The 15,272-nt window shown below is 37.9% G+C and overlaps 3 protein-coding genes across 3 annotated transcripts; all 3 read left to right on the forward strand.

The window, feature by feature from the left end:
* Positions 1–1,929: 1,929 nt before the first annotated feature.
* On the forward strand, positions 1,930–4,619 carry zgc:103586. The gene is made up of 6 exons (XM_034901297.1): positions 1,930–2,038; positions 2,159–2,215; positions 2,313–2,429; positions 3,369–3,480; positions 3,570–3,627; positions 4,390–4,619. The coding sequence occupies exons 2-6, from the start codon at positions 2,209–2,211 to the stop codon at positions 4,504–4,506; spliced, it is 411 nt and encodes a 136-aa protein (XP_034757188.1). The 5' UTR covers positions 1,930–2,038; positions 2,159–2,208; the 3' UTR covers positions 4,507–4,619.
* A 70-nt stretch (positions 4,620–4,689) lies between these two features.
* fis1 (fission, mitochondrial 1) lies at positions 4,690–7,199 on the forward strand. Its single transcript, XM_034901295.1, has 5 exons — positions 4,690–4,851; positions 5,415–5,547; positions 5,927–6,003; positions 6,108–6,213; positions 6,324–7,199. Exons 1-5 carry the CDS (start codon positions 4,747–4,749, stop codon positions 6,425–6,427), a joined length of 525 nt encoding a protein of 174 aa, XP_034757186.1. The 5' UTR covers positions 4,690–4,746; the 3' UTR covers positions 6,428–7,199.
* A 4,112-nt stretch (positions 7,200–11,311) lies between these two features.
* On the forward strand, positions 11,312–15,138 carry cldn15a (claudin 15a). Its single transcript, XM_034901293.1, has 5 exons — positions 11,312–11,692; positions 12,045–12,209; positions 12,441–12,522; positions 12,616–12,723; positions 14,533–15,138. The coding sequence occupies exons 1-5, from the start codon at positions 11,476–11,478 to the stop codon at positions 14,630–14,632; spliced, it is 672 nt and encodes a 223-aa protein (XP_034757184.1). The 5' UTR covers positions 11,312–11,475; the 3' UTR covers positions 14,633–15,138.
* The last annotated feature ends 134 nt before the right edge of the window (positions 15,139–15,272 follow it).

Raw genomic sequence — 15,272 nt, forward strand, 5'->3', positions numbered from 1 at the left:
TCACAGATGTCAAAAAGACTTCCCCAAAAGATACACCTGTGCATCTTCGCTTATAGTTCCTCTTTCACTCTCCTGAGTCGAGACATCCTACAAGATGACGCACTGACATCAAACTACCTCAAATAAACTATGAAGGTAGTATTCTGGCAAAGGAGTACTGATATAAAATACATAAAGGCTTTTTACCCATGGAGGAGTGGTTGCATACAGCTCTTTAACAATCTGATTCAAAATATGTTTAATTGTATTCATTCTAAATGTTGTTCAAAGAATCAGAAGAGGAATCATTTTACTTTCTTTTTGTTGACATGACAAGCCATCTTGTGTGATAATAGGCTCATCTTGTTCAGTGCTGACCATAGTATGAAAACATCACCTTGTAGAAATACCCTCCTGTTCCTGGAAGTGTTTAGTTCACCAGTTAAGTTATTTGACAAAGTGTTTAGGGAGAGGAAGCCTTTTCAGCTGCAATGGCAGGTTGTAACCATCCAGCAAATCACGTCCATGATAGTAATGTTTTGTTAAAAACATCCAACAGGGTTCCAACAAATGGTCTGATGGTGTGATATTTCCTAATAGGCTTTGTGCCAGCCGAAACTGTTGCCTCTTTTTGACTTTTGGATTAAGTATGAAAACAACACCAACATGGCATTTATAATAGTGATGTCATTTGGTACCGGCAAGCTGATCAATGGGCAGACCTAACATGTTACCTACCTGTTAGGGTTGGCTTTGATGACGCGGCTGAAGATACCGTTTGTGACCCTTCCCTGGGAGAGCAATGCAGTTCAGCCACAGGAGCATCCCAAAGGTTTCAAATCCCGTCCGCTGTGCTTAATAAACCTGTTTTTCTTCACATGGACCCAGGCAGCCAAGGAAGAAAAATATCACAGGTTCCATGATTTAAAAATACTGATTATGAGGATAATCAGATCACAGCTGAATGTGTTTGTCCAACGCACCTACAGGTGACGTGTGTGTCTTCTCAGTCTATCAGCCCAACTATGATCCTGCCGCTGCTGATGGTGTTTTATTTGCTTTCTGGAATGCAGTGTGAGAAAACGTTGTGATTTTGGCCCTCCTGGCCCGACTGCAGAGGGCTGCTGTGTTGTGTGATGATGAGTCCTGCAACAGCAACCTTTTATGGGAATGTACGAGACATGGATGGATGGATCAAAGGTTTAAATTATTAAATTATCTGCGTACATAAATATGTTTTATTGTCCACATTAAATAGAACTTTACAGGGGTTTTATGATAATGTGGGCAGTGGGAGATTTACTACGAGATCATTTTTCTTTTTGATGTAAGGCTAAAAATAACAATTTTTTCCATTTTCGGTTAATCTGGCAATTATTTTCTCAATACATTCAATATTGGTTTGCTCTGTAAAATAAATAAAAAATCCCATTGCAATTTCCAACATGCAAAGGTTATGTAATTAAATTGCTTGTTTTGTCAAATCAACTCACATTAATATGACATAAGATAATAAAAAAAAAGCATAAACTTCTCACAATTGAGAGGCTGGAACAAGGACATAACTGGCATTTTTGCTTGAGGATGACTCAATCAATTATCAAAATAGCTGCCAATTATTTTTCTATTAATTCATCAATTTACCATTCCAATTGTGCAGGTTAAAAAGTGAATTAAAGTTTAAATTGGTTATTCTTATTCTGGTTCTTTTGGCATAGACGCTAGTTTGGCTTAATTGCTTTTTTTAATGTATTTATATGCTATGTGTTGTTTATTAAATGTAGCTATTTCTGCTGAAAATAAAGGTTATTTGATTTTGGTTGAAGTTTATTGATTTGGGCTTTTGAGGGGGGGGGGGGGGGGGGGGGGGGGGGGGGGGGGGGGGGTTGTCATGTTACCGTTCGTTCAACATCCCTTTTTCTCGCGAGAAACTTTGACATGTCAAGCCATGACCAACGAATATACAGCGGGAGGAAGTGGAGACGCGTCGTCCATCTCCATGTAGGCCGTGGACCAAGCTAAACGATGACGCCCCGTTCAACCAGCCAATAACGTGAAGGTAAACAATGCACATTCAGCTGTCATGAACCCCGCTGTTGTAGTTCCTCTCGGCAAACCTGCTAGGCTGAATCAATTAGCATTGTTAAACATTAACAGAACTGACATCTTTTTTTTTCAGCTGCGAAAGGTGACATATTCCCCAAAAACTGCGGTCAGTTTTATTCTGCAATGACAGGCAAGTTCATTTAACAAATCTTTTCAGTTTCACTTGACACAGGCTACCATTCGGCTCATCATAATTGCTAAACTTGTTTTGTGAAATCCTATCGCAGATAAAGTTCAAGAGCTCGTGTCAAAGTGTCTTCAGGCCCGGGACATGGCATACTGTCCCTACAGTCGGTTCCCGGTCGGTGCTGCCATATTAACAGCAGATGGCGCTATAATCTCAGGTAACAACCCTCCAGGTGACTTCTGTTTCCTCGTGCACCCTTTAAAACTAACTGAAAACCGCAAGGATGGTGGAAGTTCTAGTGGAGGAAACTACTAGAACTGTTGGGTCCTTGTAAATTCTGGAGTGGGGTCTAGACCTCCTCTATCTGTAAAGTGTCTCCTGATAACTCTTGTTATGAATTGATACTATAAATAAAATTGAATTGAATTGAATTGAAATTGAAAGAGACTAGGCGATGTAATCTACCCAAGGACAACTGAAGTCCCTAGTTATTTTGTAGATTACATATGGATTTACATTACTGCATTAGTATTAGAGATACAATATTAAAATTAATATTGAAATATATTTAATATTAAATAATACTGAACTCACAAGGATCCGTTTCCTGCATATAAAAAATATAAAATACTATACATGAAAGTAGGCTATTTAGCTCATAATGCTTTTGTACATTCACCTTAGTAATAACTTAAATTCAGGACTTATAAAGGTAATAATAAAGGTAGTAATAAAGGTTGTAGGATTATTACTTATGCCCACATGCATACAAATTTTAAAACTGACTGAAAAATGACTTAGTATTGTTGAATGATAAATTAAATGACCCAGGTATTTAAAATAGTTGAACATAGCTCCACCTCAACCAGCTACAAAATACAATGCATCACACAAATGCATCAGTAATAATACAGTAATAAAATAAAGTATACAACAATATAACATTGAGAATTGCCCTTCTGATTTTTGTTTGTTTTTGTTTTTTGAAGAGCCCTTCTGATGCATGATGAGTATTTTTAAGCACACTTTATACATGTAACATTTTTTTTTTAAACACAAAATATAAAGTGGTCACAAAGGGGATCAAGTTTTTTTTTTAAATTGCTTTTTTGCCGCAGTAAAAAGATCCAGTGTCTCAGTATTTGTGTGTTCTCAGGCTGTAATGTGGAGAATGCCTCCTACGGTCTGACAGTGTGTGCTGAGCGGACGGCCATTCAGAGGGCCGTGGTGGAAGGACACACACAGTTCACTGCCATCGCTGTGACATGGTTAGACATTGTAGTGACTTTATGACACGTCACAAGTTTCATGTAGCACATGTTCCGATGCCTTTATCGTCTCTTCTGTTTATATGCAGTGATATCAAAGACCGTTTTGTTGGGCCATGTGGAGCATGTCGACAGGTTCTTATGGAGGTGAGACATCTCTTTTATGACCGGGATAGACAATCAGTAGGTGATACGCTGCAAAAGCTTTCCAGCTTATCAAGTTATTTCTGCCTAATTTACAACCAAGAAAACTTGATTTGAGAAAACATGTGAAATAAGTCGATTAGAACAAGCCAGAATATTCTCTCTGCACTGGCAAGTTTTTTTATTTCACTTATTCCCAGACAATAAACTTGAAATAAATTAGATTCAAATATGACTTGATAAGATGTTGGTTTTTGCAGTATAAATAAACCAAAGAACACAATCTCTTCCCTGTCCGACCCATCTTTAGCTATTGCTGTAGGCAGGTGGTGTGTAGCTACAGAAGGAGCCCTTGTATTTATCATATTGTATTTAGCCATGTATTTATAGGCATATCAAAGTAAGTTAGTTATTGCCTATTTGTTGAGAAGAACTTCTTTTCTTTTCCTTTTTTCACAGGGAATTTGTTTTGTTTTTAGCAACATGAGGAGTGACATACTAGACATGCTAGATATCTTATGTGGTGATTCCAGTATTTTAGTTTTTACCATTTAACTCAAAATTTGGCAATGTTTCTGTCAACAAAAAAATACATTTCTTCACCTGAATTGTATCCCCGGAGAGTGAGGCAGGGACTTTGATACCACATTCAGTACTTCATGTTGGGAAATAAAATATGTAGCCTACAATATACCTTGTAGCCTATATACTTTCTCCTTCACTAGTGTGCTTGCTCACTCTCTCTCTCTCTCTCTCTCTCACCAGTTTGGATCAGACTGGACTGTATACTTGACCAAGCCAGACGGATCTTACAAAAAAACCAGCCTTAATGAACTTTTGCCTCTAGCCTTTTCTCCAGCTGACCTTCTGAAGAAGAACTGATGAAGCCTCAGCAGCATCACTTTTTTAGTAGCCTACTAAAGTACTTTTACAGATTAAGTGCTTTTTTTTTTAGCTGCAATGAATTGTGTTATAGCATCACAGCAAATTAGGGTAAACAATAAAACATTTTCCCCCTAAACGTGTGTGTGGTGATGATGATATATTAATATTATGCGAGAGAGACTTTGCTAGAAAGATCTGTATTACTGTGAAGAGCTTTAGCTATGACGTCTCGAACAGATGTGTCATAGCCTACGTTACGTGTTAAAGTGGGCGGGTTCGAAATCTGTTTCCGGAAACATGGAGGCTGTTGTGGGCGATGTGGTAGCTCCAGAAGACCTTTTAGTAAGTTTTTCAAATTACTAAATCTTTTAACTTCATAAAACATACTCACTGACACATGAGAGACACACACGGATGTCCTCACAACAGGTGTTAAACCGGTAAATGCTGTATGTATGTGTAGAACGTGAGGTTTCGAACTATTCTTTGACGCGTCACCTAGCTAGCTAATGCTAACGGTTGTGTTTAAATACCTATGGGTCATGTTTGTGATCAAAACTGGTCACGATTACATTGTACATTACTATAAACATTGTATATGTGACTCGTGCAACAAAATGTAAATGTTATATTAGCAAAGCAAACTGTTTCTGTTTCACTGTCTTCCTAGGTAACGCTAATATTTTTCCCCAGGATGGGGGAGGAGCGACCCGCCCTACTCTCCCTCTGATTGGCTAGTACTCGTTATCAGCGCTTGTTGGGTTGGTTAGGGTTAGGGTAAAGAATGCCAATCAGAAGCACATAAAAGGCTGAGTAGTGCGTGGCATGCCTTCGCCATCCTAGGAAAACAGATTAATATATATACATCTTACAAATTCAATTCTTTGGTTGCTTCATTTTGACAGAAATTTGAGAAGAAATACAACAGTGAGCTGGCAAAGGGATCCGTCTCCAAAGAAACAAAGTTTGAGTATGCTTGGTGTCTCATCAGGAGTAAATACACAGATGATATCAAGAAGGGCATTGTACTCTTGGAGGGTAAGTTGATGCAATATATGCTTTTGTTAACATATTTTAAAAGCTACACATCACAGTACGGACTAATAGTGGATTTATGAGGATGATATTGAGATTTGAGAGTTAAAAACAAATCAAATCTCATTTTTGGTAAGAAATCCTTATATTCTTAAATCATTCAGACATGTACTGGGACTGTTATAATATTGATTGTGAAAATGTCTGTCAGGCTCTAATCACTATTACTATACAAAAATGAATTTCTGAGTTTTACTGAGAAAATATCAGAGAAGTCAGCTTCATTGTTAGTGAGGGTTTACTGTGACATATTAGTTTGGATGTTTTGGTAACGGAACAGTTTAAATCCATATGTTTTCTTCGTTGATGTTTTTTGTTCTAGAACTTGTTCAGAAAACCTCAAAGGATGACTCCCGGGACTTCTTGTTCTACCTTGCAGTGGCCAACTACAGACTCAAAGTAAGTGTCATTCCTAAAGTCATGACAATATTGACATTGTTAAATTTTTAGTTTTTTTTTTTCTCAAAGTGAGAGCTGTTTCCTCTCCTCCGTTCATCTTCTAGGAATACGAAAAAGCCCTGAAGTACATCCGAACTCTTTTGAAGAACGAACCAGGGAACAAGCAAGCGCATGAACTGGAGAAGCTTATTGATAAGGCTTTAAAGAAAGGTATGAACCAATCTGAGTAAGATAATAACTATAACATCATTTGAACAGTTATTTGACCCTGTTGTTTGAGTGTTAAACAACCCTGCTGACATTCACACATTGTCATTTAGACGGCCTGGTTGGCATTGCGATCGTCGGTGGATTCGGTCTCGCTGTGGCCGGTTTGGCCGGTCTCATCGGCTTGGCTGTGTCAAAGGGAGCCGCTAAATCCTAACCTAGACATGGGACGACTTGTCTTAATATTACTGGACTGACACACTGACTCTGCATTCAAAAAAATAAAAGTTTGTGGAAAGAGCTTAATGGATGTAACATTTTGGTTTTAAGTTGAGTATGTACATTAAAGGGTTTGCATAATGTCAGTGAATAACCATATTTTAACAGGGTTGAGATTCACCATACATATGCATAACATTACTTAGCTGTGGATTCACAGATGCTAGCATGGCACTTTTCACAATATTCGTGTAAATAAATTAGGTAGTCAAGGTGCCGCTCAATTGTATGTAATTTCTTCTTTAGTTTGCACCTCAGCCTAAAACTCTCTAAGTTCACATTTTTATTTGGTAAGGAATGTCTTTACAAAAAAAATGCAGTTGAGGTTCTGTAACTATGTCTTTGATGATTTTTGATATACAAAATTGTTAAGGAAAGTGTTATTGGTGCAGTAGGAAGTGTAGCTTGTAATACCCAAAGCAACAGTGTGATTAGTTTGCTGGTGAGGTAGCAGTGACTGCCATGATGCTGGTAGAAGACTGTAAGTCCAGCTGCTGCTGAGGAGGCAATGAGGAGATGTTTGTAATTATTTTGGACATGAGGTTTCTTTTTATTTGTTCTGATTAGTACTTAAAATTTAAGAGAGGCAACAGACTTGGTGGAAATGAATAGCTGTTGTCATTTCAAATCAGAAAATGCCAATACCTTTGCTACATGTAATGGGTTGTGTTTTCCATCCTAATTATTATTAAAATAATTTTGAACTGAGAGATTTGTGTTGTCAGGAAATTATTTTTGAGCTGTTCAACGACAACTGCTTCACTGTTGGAGTACCATTCACACAGGTATGTATTTTGAGATCTGTTACGTGAGCGAGAGAGAGTACAGGAGAAGACATACAACAATCATACGGTAGTCACACTCAACGCAATCACTTGTTTCGTCTAGTCAATTGTTGAACAAAACATACTTAATAAAATAATTTGAAGCAAAAAGCAGCAAATGCACATATTTGTGAAGCTGAAAATATGAAATGATGAGCATCTTTGCATGCTTTGCCTTTGATTCACTACTTTTTCAGCTATAATTGTATGCTGTCGTGTAATTTAATCTACAACAAAGCATTATATTTTACAAGCTTTAGATGTAAAAAGTAAAGTCTCTGCTCAATAAATCTAGTGGAGTAATAAGTAGAACGCAGTCTGTAATCTAGACTTTAAAATGAAGGGGAGCAAAAACTATCATCTGCAATACAAAAAAGGATATTATGACTTTATATTATTCAAACTGTTATAAAAGAGCAGGAAACTAGTTTTCCATTTACGTCAACCTGCACCAGATCAATTTATCAAAGTCATTTTCAGAAGAATCTTTTGTTGATGGAGCAAAGTCCAATTCATTTCTTATCAGTCATTACAAACTTATAAACTTACAAGTTTACTTTGAAGTTTTTTTTGTAGATGTAAGAGAGTACGAGTGTAAGAGAGTCTTGAGCACTAAGATGGGGCAGAACATGATGGAACAAGAAACACGCCTGTCCTTGCTGTTGATTATCCTCACATCAAGTCCGGATAGATTCAAGTGTCTGACACCGCTTTACGACAGGAAGGCTTATGTAGGCTGTCAATTGTATCTGTTGTTATCAGCTTTGTGGGGCGTTACTCATTAACTCATGTGACATGACCGAAACTCCAGACACATCAGTAAAAAAAAAATAATCTTCTTTGGTGTGAAAGAGGTGAATGAGTGAGTAACCGAAAAGACAAAAAGGGTCACTAGAAGTCCCCCAAAAACGTAGGCCTGTATCCAAACAGAGGAGCAGAAAATAAACTTAATCACTAACAGAAGTCTCACTCTTCTCATGTGCTATTTTAACACACTTCAACATCAATGATTAATCAAAACCAGTAATTTAGAACGGCTTCAGTGAGTTTCAGTTAGGAGGGCCAATGTTCATGGTTTAAATATGGCTTAAACATAACTGGGAGATATTAATGTGTAATCACCATAAAGAAAGGGAATATGTCTAGGAACAGTGTTTAGTTAAATTACCCACTCTGTCATTCCACAGTAATTTGAAGTTGCTGTTAAGTCCAGTAGAACAGCTGTGTATTGTCTGTCATCATTTTTACTGCAGGCAGTGACAGAGACAGCACACAGTACAGTTTGTGACAATTTATTGTGCATCTCCTTCCATCTTTTTATTGTACTGTTTGTAGTCTTATATTTTATTTGCAGAGCAGACCATGCTGCAGGCAAAAGCGATCTTGTAGGATACACCGGTGGAAAAGGCAAGATGGCTGATAGGTTTCATGTGTAGTTTCAGAGACATGTCCATTTTAGCCACACTAGCATCCTGGCTCTATGAATGGGAATGATGGTCTGGTTGTTGGTTGGTTGATAAACAGTCCAACACACAGGTCCACATTCAAATATCTCTGTTATTATTGGATGGATATTTTACATGGACATTCGTGGTTCCCACAGGATGAATCCTTATGACATTGGTGATCCTTTAGCACAACATGAGGTCCTCTTTTGTGGTTTTGAGCATTATGTCTCAATAACTAATGAATGGATTCACATGATATTTGATACAGACATTCATCTTCCCCTATGGAGGAATTGTGATAACTTTGGTCCAGCCTCAACTTTACATTTAGAAGCTTCACCATGTTAAACTTTTAACACCTTTCTTTATTATAACCCCTTGCAACACTCACAACACTCCCATCAGCCTCAGCTGTACTTAAGTTATTTGCTAATTAGCAACTGTTACCATGCAAACACACTAAACTAGAATAGTTAACATGGTATCATAAACTCAGACTTGATGTTATATTTTTATGGCATATTTGACACAGTTGCCTGGCAACATAAGCAATAAGCCACCAACTGTCATATTTTTATTTAAGTATTGCTGCATTCTGATTGGTACAAAGAAGTATGTGCCGTTACTTTACTTTTTATTTTTTCAAAACGTCAGCTCCGCCCACTTCAAACCAGTAAGAAGAAGACAGAAAAACACAAACATTAATCTCTCTTATGAAATCAAACCTGTTGGCAGAAAATTGTGTTCATGTTGGAGCCCCTTGCTCACAGTAATAAGTCTATTTATATTAATATGTTTTCAAGGCCTTTAAGTATCTTTTCACTTGTTCATAACACTTTTCCATTTATAGAGCCATTCATTTCCAACAACACACCCATGAAATGTAAATAAATGTCCACTGTATTATCATAATTATATGAAGATTTATGTATCAGGTAATGCCTTAAAATGTCAAATTCTGGGTTTCATCGTAAATATTTCCCCGCATATTACCATTTGCTGAGTACAGATTGTCCACGCCGTGCATTTCACATGATGTATTACAATAGTTGTAAAATGATAAAATCATCCAAAAATCACATAAATGCTGTCTTTAACAGACCAAGCCACTGTGAAATGTATATTTAATAAGACAAACTCATCAGCAGCCGATGCCATGGCCGATGTTGTAAAAATGAGCTTTACAAACAGCTTGGCCATTAAAAGAGACATTTATGGCGAGGCAGGTTCCACTTTTCATTGCACAAGTGAAACAAGTTCAGATTTAACTGCAATTTAAATATCTGTATTTGTTTTAATCACTCCAAAGTGAGACGTATATTCTGTAGAACCAAAAGATGACCTAAAATACTCTCACAACTTGTTAGTAAATGTATTGTTCCTGCAACGGGTTCATTTACAAGATTTAACAGGTCACAACAACAAATAGTTAATCAATATAAAAACCAGAATAGGATCCTTAATTCAAACTTTTCCTATAAAAAAAATCCTGCTAATATCATAAGCCTTTTTTACAACGACATTTTGACATGTCACATTCATGCATGTTTTAAGAGAACACAGTAGGAAACACATAGGTGTAAATACTCAAGTTAACTGATAGCGGGATTCTATTTAGCTGCTTCAGTTTCAGAGTCCTGGTGTTGTGCATTCAAAATTGTAAATATAGATATTAATTAAACCATTTTTGTGTCATGACTTTCCTTTGCAAACGCTTCAACCTCCCACTTACTTCCACAAACCTGATGGGGTAAGGGTTATGGTTGGTGAATTTCTGGAGCCTCATTTTTTGACCTTTATACAAATAAGTTTGCTGGTTTAGAAATTTTCCCAACTCTAAACACCTGAGGGCTTTGTCTGGAACACAGGTTAGGAATAATATTATCAGTGTGGTGAACTCAGTGTGTGCCCTGGATTTGGCGAGGCTGACCCTGCAGCTATCAGGGGGATAATTAATGAAGACACTCAAACACACAGAAACTACAGGGAATACTATGGTAACTTCAGAACTTTGTCATTTGCTTTCAGCTGTGATTTGGGGCCTCGAGTTAGACCAATTACATGTTGATACTTTTCCAAAAGGTTGCCAAATCATGGATATGATGCTAGTCACTGTGACCTTATGTTTTATGGCCTTGGGGGTTCTAAATCAAAACAATCAAAACTAACATGGTGCAGTTAGCTTTTTCCCCCAAAGGGCTTTGTAATGTGCCACTTCAGAATAAAACGTGGGGGTTTAAAGAGCACAAAAAAACATTACAAACTTTTTGCTCCTAACGTTTTGTTGTTTATGAAAGGATAAAAAAGTGGTGGAATACATTCCCAGGCTCAGTGCAGTGTCATTAAAAGCGACTGTTGACCATTGGACCCTGAGAGAGTGAGCCATTGAACACCTGTTCACTTTCTGGGGTGTAAAAGGTGTGTGTGTGTGTGTGTTTGTGTGTCTGTGTCGTGCGTGCGTGCGTGCATGCGTGCGTGTGTGTGTGTTGTACCAGGGGAGGAGGGAGAGAAAGCAAGTCATATAAGTCATCATATCTGTTAAGCTGCATGGACACATCTCCCAGTGGCAGAACAGACACACCACAGATACACTCTCAGATACACGCTGACTTCAACACACCAGAATCAGATGTTCTGATCTGGTTTTATTGATTGAAAAAACAATTTTGAACTCTGGATATACGTTTCCTTGACTGCTTGTCTCAGGAGGGGTTATGGATCCAATTGTGGAAGTGGTGGCTTTGGTGCTGGGGTTCCTTGGTTGGGTGATGGTGGGGATCACCCTGCCGAACCGTTACTGGAGGACCTCCACCGTCGACGGTAACGTCATCACTACTTCCACCATCTATGAAAACTTGTGGATGTCATGTGCGACGGATTCAACCGGGGTGCACAACTGCAGGGAGTTCCCTTCGCTCCTCGCTTTGAGTGGTATGTTGACAAAAAAAATCTAACATCTTATTGCAATAAATCATTTGATTTGATTGTAGGATTTAAGAATTAGTTTTATCCATACACTGTTATCATAGATCATTTAACTTATAAAAGTTTAAGTTGTAATATCACATGAAAAACAAAAAAAAAAGCAACAAAAAATGACTGTTATAGAACAATTACAATATTTAACGGGCTCTTGTACTTGTAACTTTAAACACACTTCATAACAAGACATGTTTACAGGCCTACATCAATCTTACAAATTGGTCATACTGAGCATGTAGTACTAAGTAGTACAAGTAAATTCTGGTGAGTGGTTGTTTTGGTCTTCTACCACACTGTTTAGGCTACATTCAAGCGTCTCGTGCCTTGATGATCACGTCGATAGTGTGTGGCACATTTGGACTGGTGGCGGCCCTGATAGGAGTGCAGTGTTCAAAGGCTGGAGGCGATAACTATGTTCTCAAAGGGAGGATTGCCGGCGCTGCTGGAGTCCTGTTTATACTTCAAGGTAACAAAGACATGATCAATGTAGTAAAAGGTGTATTTTAGAAGAGGTGAAACCAGTGAGATTGAGTCCAAAGTTGAGGGAATTCTAGATAAGATAAGATCCTTAAGATAAAGTAGCTTCTCCACAATGTTAATAAATGACAATCATGACTTTGGACCTCTTCTTAAATGTCTAAAAGCTTCCCCTCTGCTTTGTCAATTCTTAAAGAGTGTTTATTTTTCTGTCAAAAAGGTCTGTGCACAATGGTTGCAGTGTCTTGGTACGCCTTCAACATCACTAGGGAATTCTTTGATCCGTTTCATCCCGGGACAAAGTAAGACAGTGGTGATGGTGGTTTGAGAGGAATAACCAAAAGGCCTAACATGAAGCTCACATGGGCTGACTGACCCTCTGCTGTGTATCGCAGGTATGAAATAGGAGAAGCACTTTACATCGGCTGGTGCTCGGCTGTGCTCGCCATCGCCGGAGGAGCCTGTCTCACCTGCTCCTGCAAAATGGCCACAGAGGAAAAATTGTGAGTTCAATTCTAATGGTTTGATATTGCTCTCTATAAGTGCCAAAATTCAATTTTCAGTCATTTATTTCTGGATTTACTGTTAGTGAATTGCCTGCAACAATGCATGGATTACTTTACAACCATTTACATTACAATACATTGCTCCATACACTAGATGTTGAATGGTGAAAGTCAATTTTCATTGTAAGGTGGTGAAGTAATTTTTTTCATCTGAGGTTAGAGTGATATATTACATGTGGTGGAATTTTGGTGGTGGAAGGTAAAGCCCTATGTGTTCAATTTGGAAACACTTAATCACAACTTGTGTAGGCTGTAGGTCAGCTCTGGGTCTTAAGAGTTGAGGGAGATTGAGCAGCTGTATGATAACAAGAGGCTTGTGTCTCTGTCTCTCAAGGTCCCTGGAATTAGATCATTTCCCACACACACAAGGAAAAGAGAGTTGATTAACACACACACCTAAAGACAGGCTCCACTGGTCAGGCTGACATTGTTTTCAGTCTGTGCTGAGGTGTTTGGTTTATGATTTATGGATGCATATCTGTCTCTGGCGCCAGTAACATCTTTCTTTGCACTGAGGGTTAGATACGTGTTTGGTAAACAGCTAAACTCAACATCTCCAGAATGAGTTAATACTTCTTGGCAAGGCAGAAGGCCTCAGAGTTTGGATGGCACCATGTGACACATGACACTACATTGTGGTTGAACGTACTGCTTAATCCTAATAACCTCCTCAGTTGATCCAGAGTCAATCTGCATCTGTGATTTCCCTAACACTATATGTACCAATAAAGTGATCAACCATCAAAACAATCAATCTCAAGCTAGGATAATTAAAATCTAAAAAGAAAGTTGACTTTAAAATCAACATGCTTAAACTCATTCAAAAACAAATGAACCCATACAGTTTAGACATTGGAAATCAAAGTGATTCTTTGTATTCATTTGATTTTGGCTCACCACTTATAACATCTTTCATAATGTAAATGAATATACCAATACATGTGATGATTGTTTTGCTTTGAAAATCATTCAGAAAGAAATTCATTGGTGCCTTGTTTTGGCAAAACTTCATTGATTCACCTGTGGGACAGTCTCACCTGAACTTGTTGGTAGTGCCCAGCCATCTAAGTGCCCTTGTTTCTGACATATGGAAAGTTTTTGGGGGTCTCTATTTTAAAGACCTTTTAAATAACCTTATTCACCTTTCATAATGAAACTCAGTGGTGGTCATTATGAAAGACGAATAAGGTTATAACAAAGTTCTCCAACAAAATGTTTAGGTGATGTGAAAAATAAGTCAAAAGGGGTGATAATTAATTAGTCACGATCCTCAAAATCAGTCAGATTACCTGTCTCATGTGTTTTAAATTGAGATGGGCCACTCAGAGACACATTAAACAAACAGGCGGCTAAAACTGAAAATGGGTCACCTGGTGGTGGGTGTGCCTGGAGTGAAAAAAGCCTGATTAGGCCTCGGAATGGTTGAAGCTACTATGTCTAGGATTTTAAAATTGAATTTGGCACCCCCCAGTGATTTGATGGGAAAATGCTCAGTTGCAACTGCTGAGAAAAAATCAGCTTAAAACAAAATATTGACTGCACACATTTTCAAAACGTCCTTCCGATAATTTCATTGCATAATAGCTCAAGACATTTTGACATGTCACAGAAGGAAAAGCATGGGTGTTAATGATAAAATCCATTTAGCTGCTTTAGCTTCAGGGGTGGGCTACTATGCATGCTGGATCACTGTCTCCGTCATGGCTTTCTGGAGCCTCATGTTTTTCTGTGACCATTATTTTACAGCCCGTTGCCCTATCAAACCAGGGGAACTGTATATTCTGGAGCTGCACCGACCAGAAGCGGGGCTGCTACCAGTACTTACGGCAGAAATGCTTACGTATGAACAGGATATGAAAATGGAACTTTGTCTCTAAAAACGTTTTGAAATGCCCTGGTGTTCAAATTTTGGACTTCAGATGGAGCTTTTGTCCATAACTTTGTTAAAAAAATAAAAGTCCATCCTGCCACTGTTCTGTATATATTTACAATACAATGTGTGTATTCTGTATGAATGATAGCATTGAAATTATAGCATTAAAGTTGTAAAAAGGTGATCTACTAATCACTGGCTCAGTGCAGAAATGTACCAAATACTTGCAATGATTGTATTCATGTTTTCCTAAAGATGTTAGCAAAATACATTTACATAAATTCATTTATTTTCAAAGTAATCCAATCATTTGATGATCTACACACGAAGACAGTTGTTTAAGCAAAGCTCAAAACTGGGATAATCCAGATATTTCTGCATCGTGATAAAGTTGGTTTTACATGGAACCTTGGATATTCGACAAATTTGAAAAATCTGTAATGCAGCTTGACCTCATGACATATCCATCTTAAAATACTTCTGGTGAACAACTCAACTAACTCCCCTACACATAACACTTCTTCTTTTTGCAAAAAAATCACCCTTTGATTATATATATATATTTTATTCTCAAAAAGTGCTACACATCTATTCTGCAGCTTAACCTTTTGAC

This window comes from Etheostoma cragini, chromosome 19, assembly GCF_013103735.1.
Source record: "Etheostoma cragini isolate CJK2018 chromosome 19, CSU_Ecrag_1.0, whole genome shotgun sequence".
Classification (NCBI taxonomy): Eukaryota; Metazoa; Chordata; class Actinopteri; order Perciformes; family Percidae; genus Etheostoma; species Etheostoma cragini.

What these genes read in the sequence shown, in the direction of transcription:
- zgc:103586 (XM_034901297.1), top strand. An exon ending in ACTGCCATCGCTGTGACATG is followed by an intron (nt 3,481 to 3,569) that starts GTTAGACATTGT and finishes GTTTATATGCAG; the next exon opens with TGATATCAAAGACCGTTTTG. An exon ending in GTCGACAGGTTCTTATGGAG is followed by an intron (nt 3,628 to 4,389) that starts GTGAGACATCTC and finishes CTCTCTCACCAG; the next exon opens with TTTGGATCAGACTGGACTGT.
- fis1 (XM_034901295.1), top strand. Translation starts at nt 4,747, where the DNA reads ATGTGTCATAGCCTACGTTACGTGTTAAAGTGGGCGGGTTCGAAATCT. An exon ending in TAGCTCCAGAAGACCTTTTA is followed by an intron (nt 4,852 to 5,414) that starts GTAAGTTTTTCA and finishes TCATTTTGACAG; the next exon opens with AAATTTGAGAAGAAATACAA. An exon ending in TGGCCAACTACAGACTCAAA is followed by an intron (nt 6,004 to 6,107) that starts GTAAGTGTCATT and finishes TTCATCTTCTAG; the next exon opens with GAATACGAAAAAGCCCTGAA.
- cldn15a (XM_034901293.1), top strand. Translation starts at nt 11,476, where the DNA reads ATGGATCCAATTGTGGAAGTGGTGGCTTTGGTGCTGGGGTTCCTTGGT. An exon ending in TTCGCTCCTCGCTTTGAGTG is followed by an intron (nt 11,693 to 12,044) that starts GTATGTTGACAA and finishes CACACTGTTTAG; the next exon opens with GCTACATTCAAGCGTCTCGT. An exon ending in ATGGCCACAGAGGAAAAATT is followed by an intron (nt 12,724 to 14,532) that starts GTGAGTTCAATT and finishes ATTATTTTACAG; the next exon opens with CCCGTTGCCCTATCAAACCA.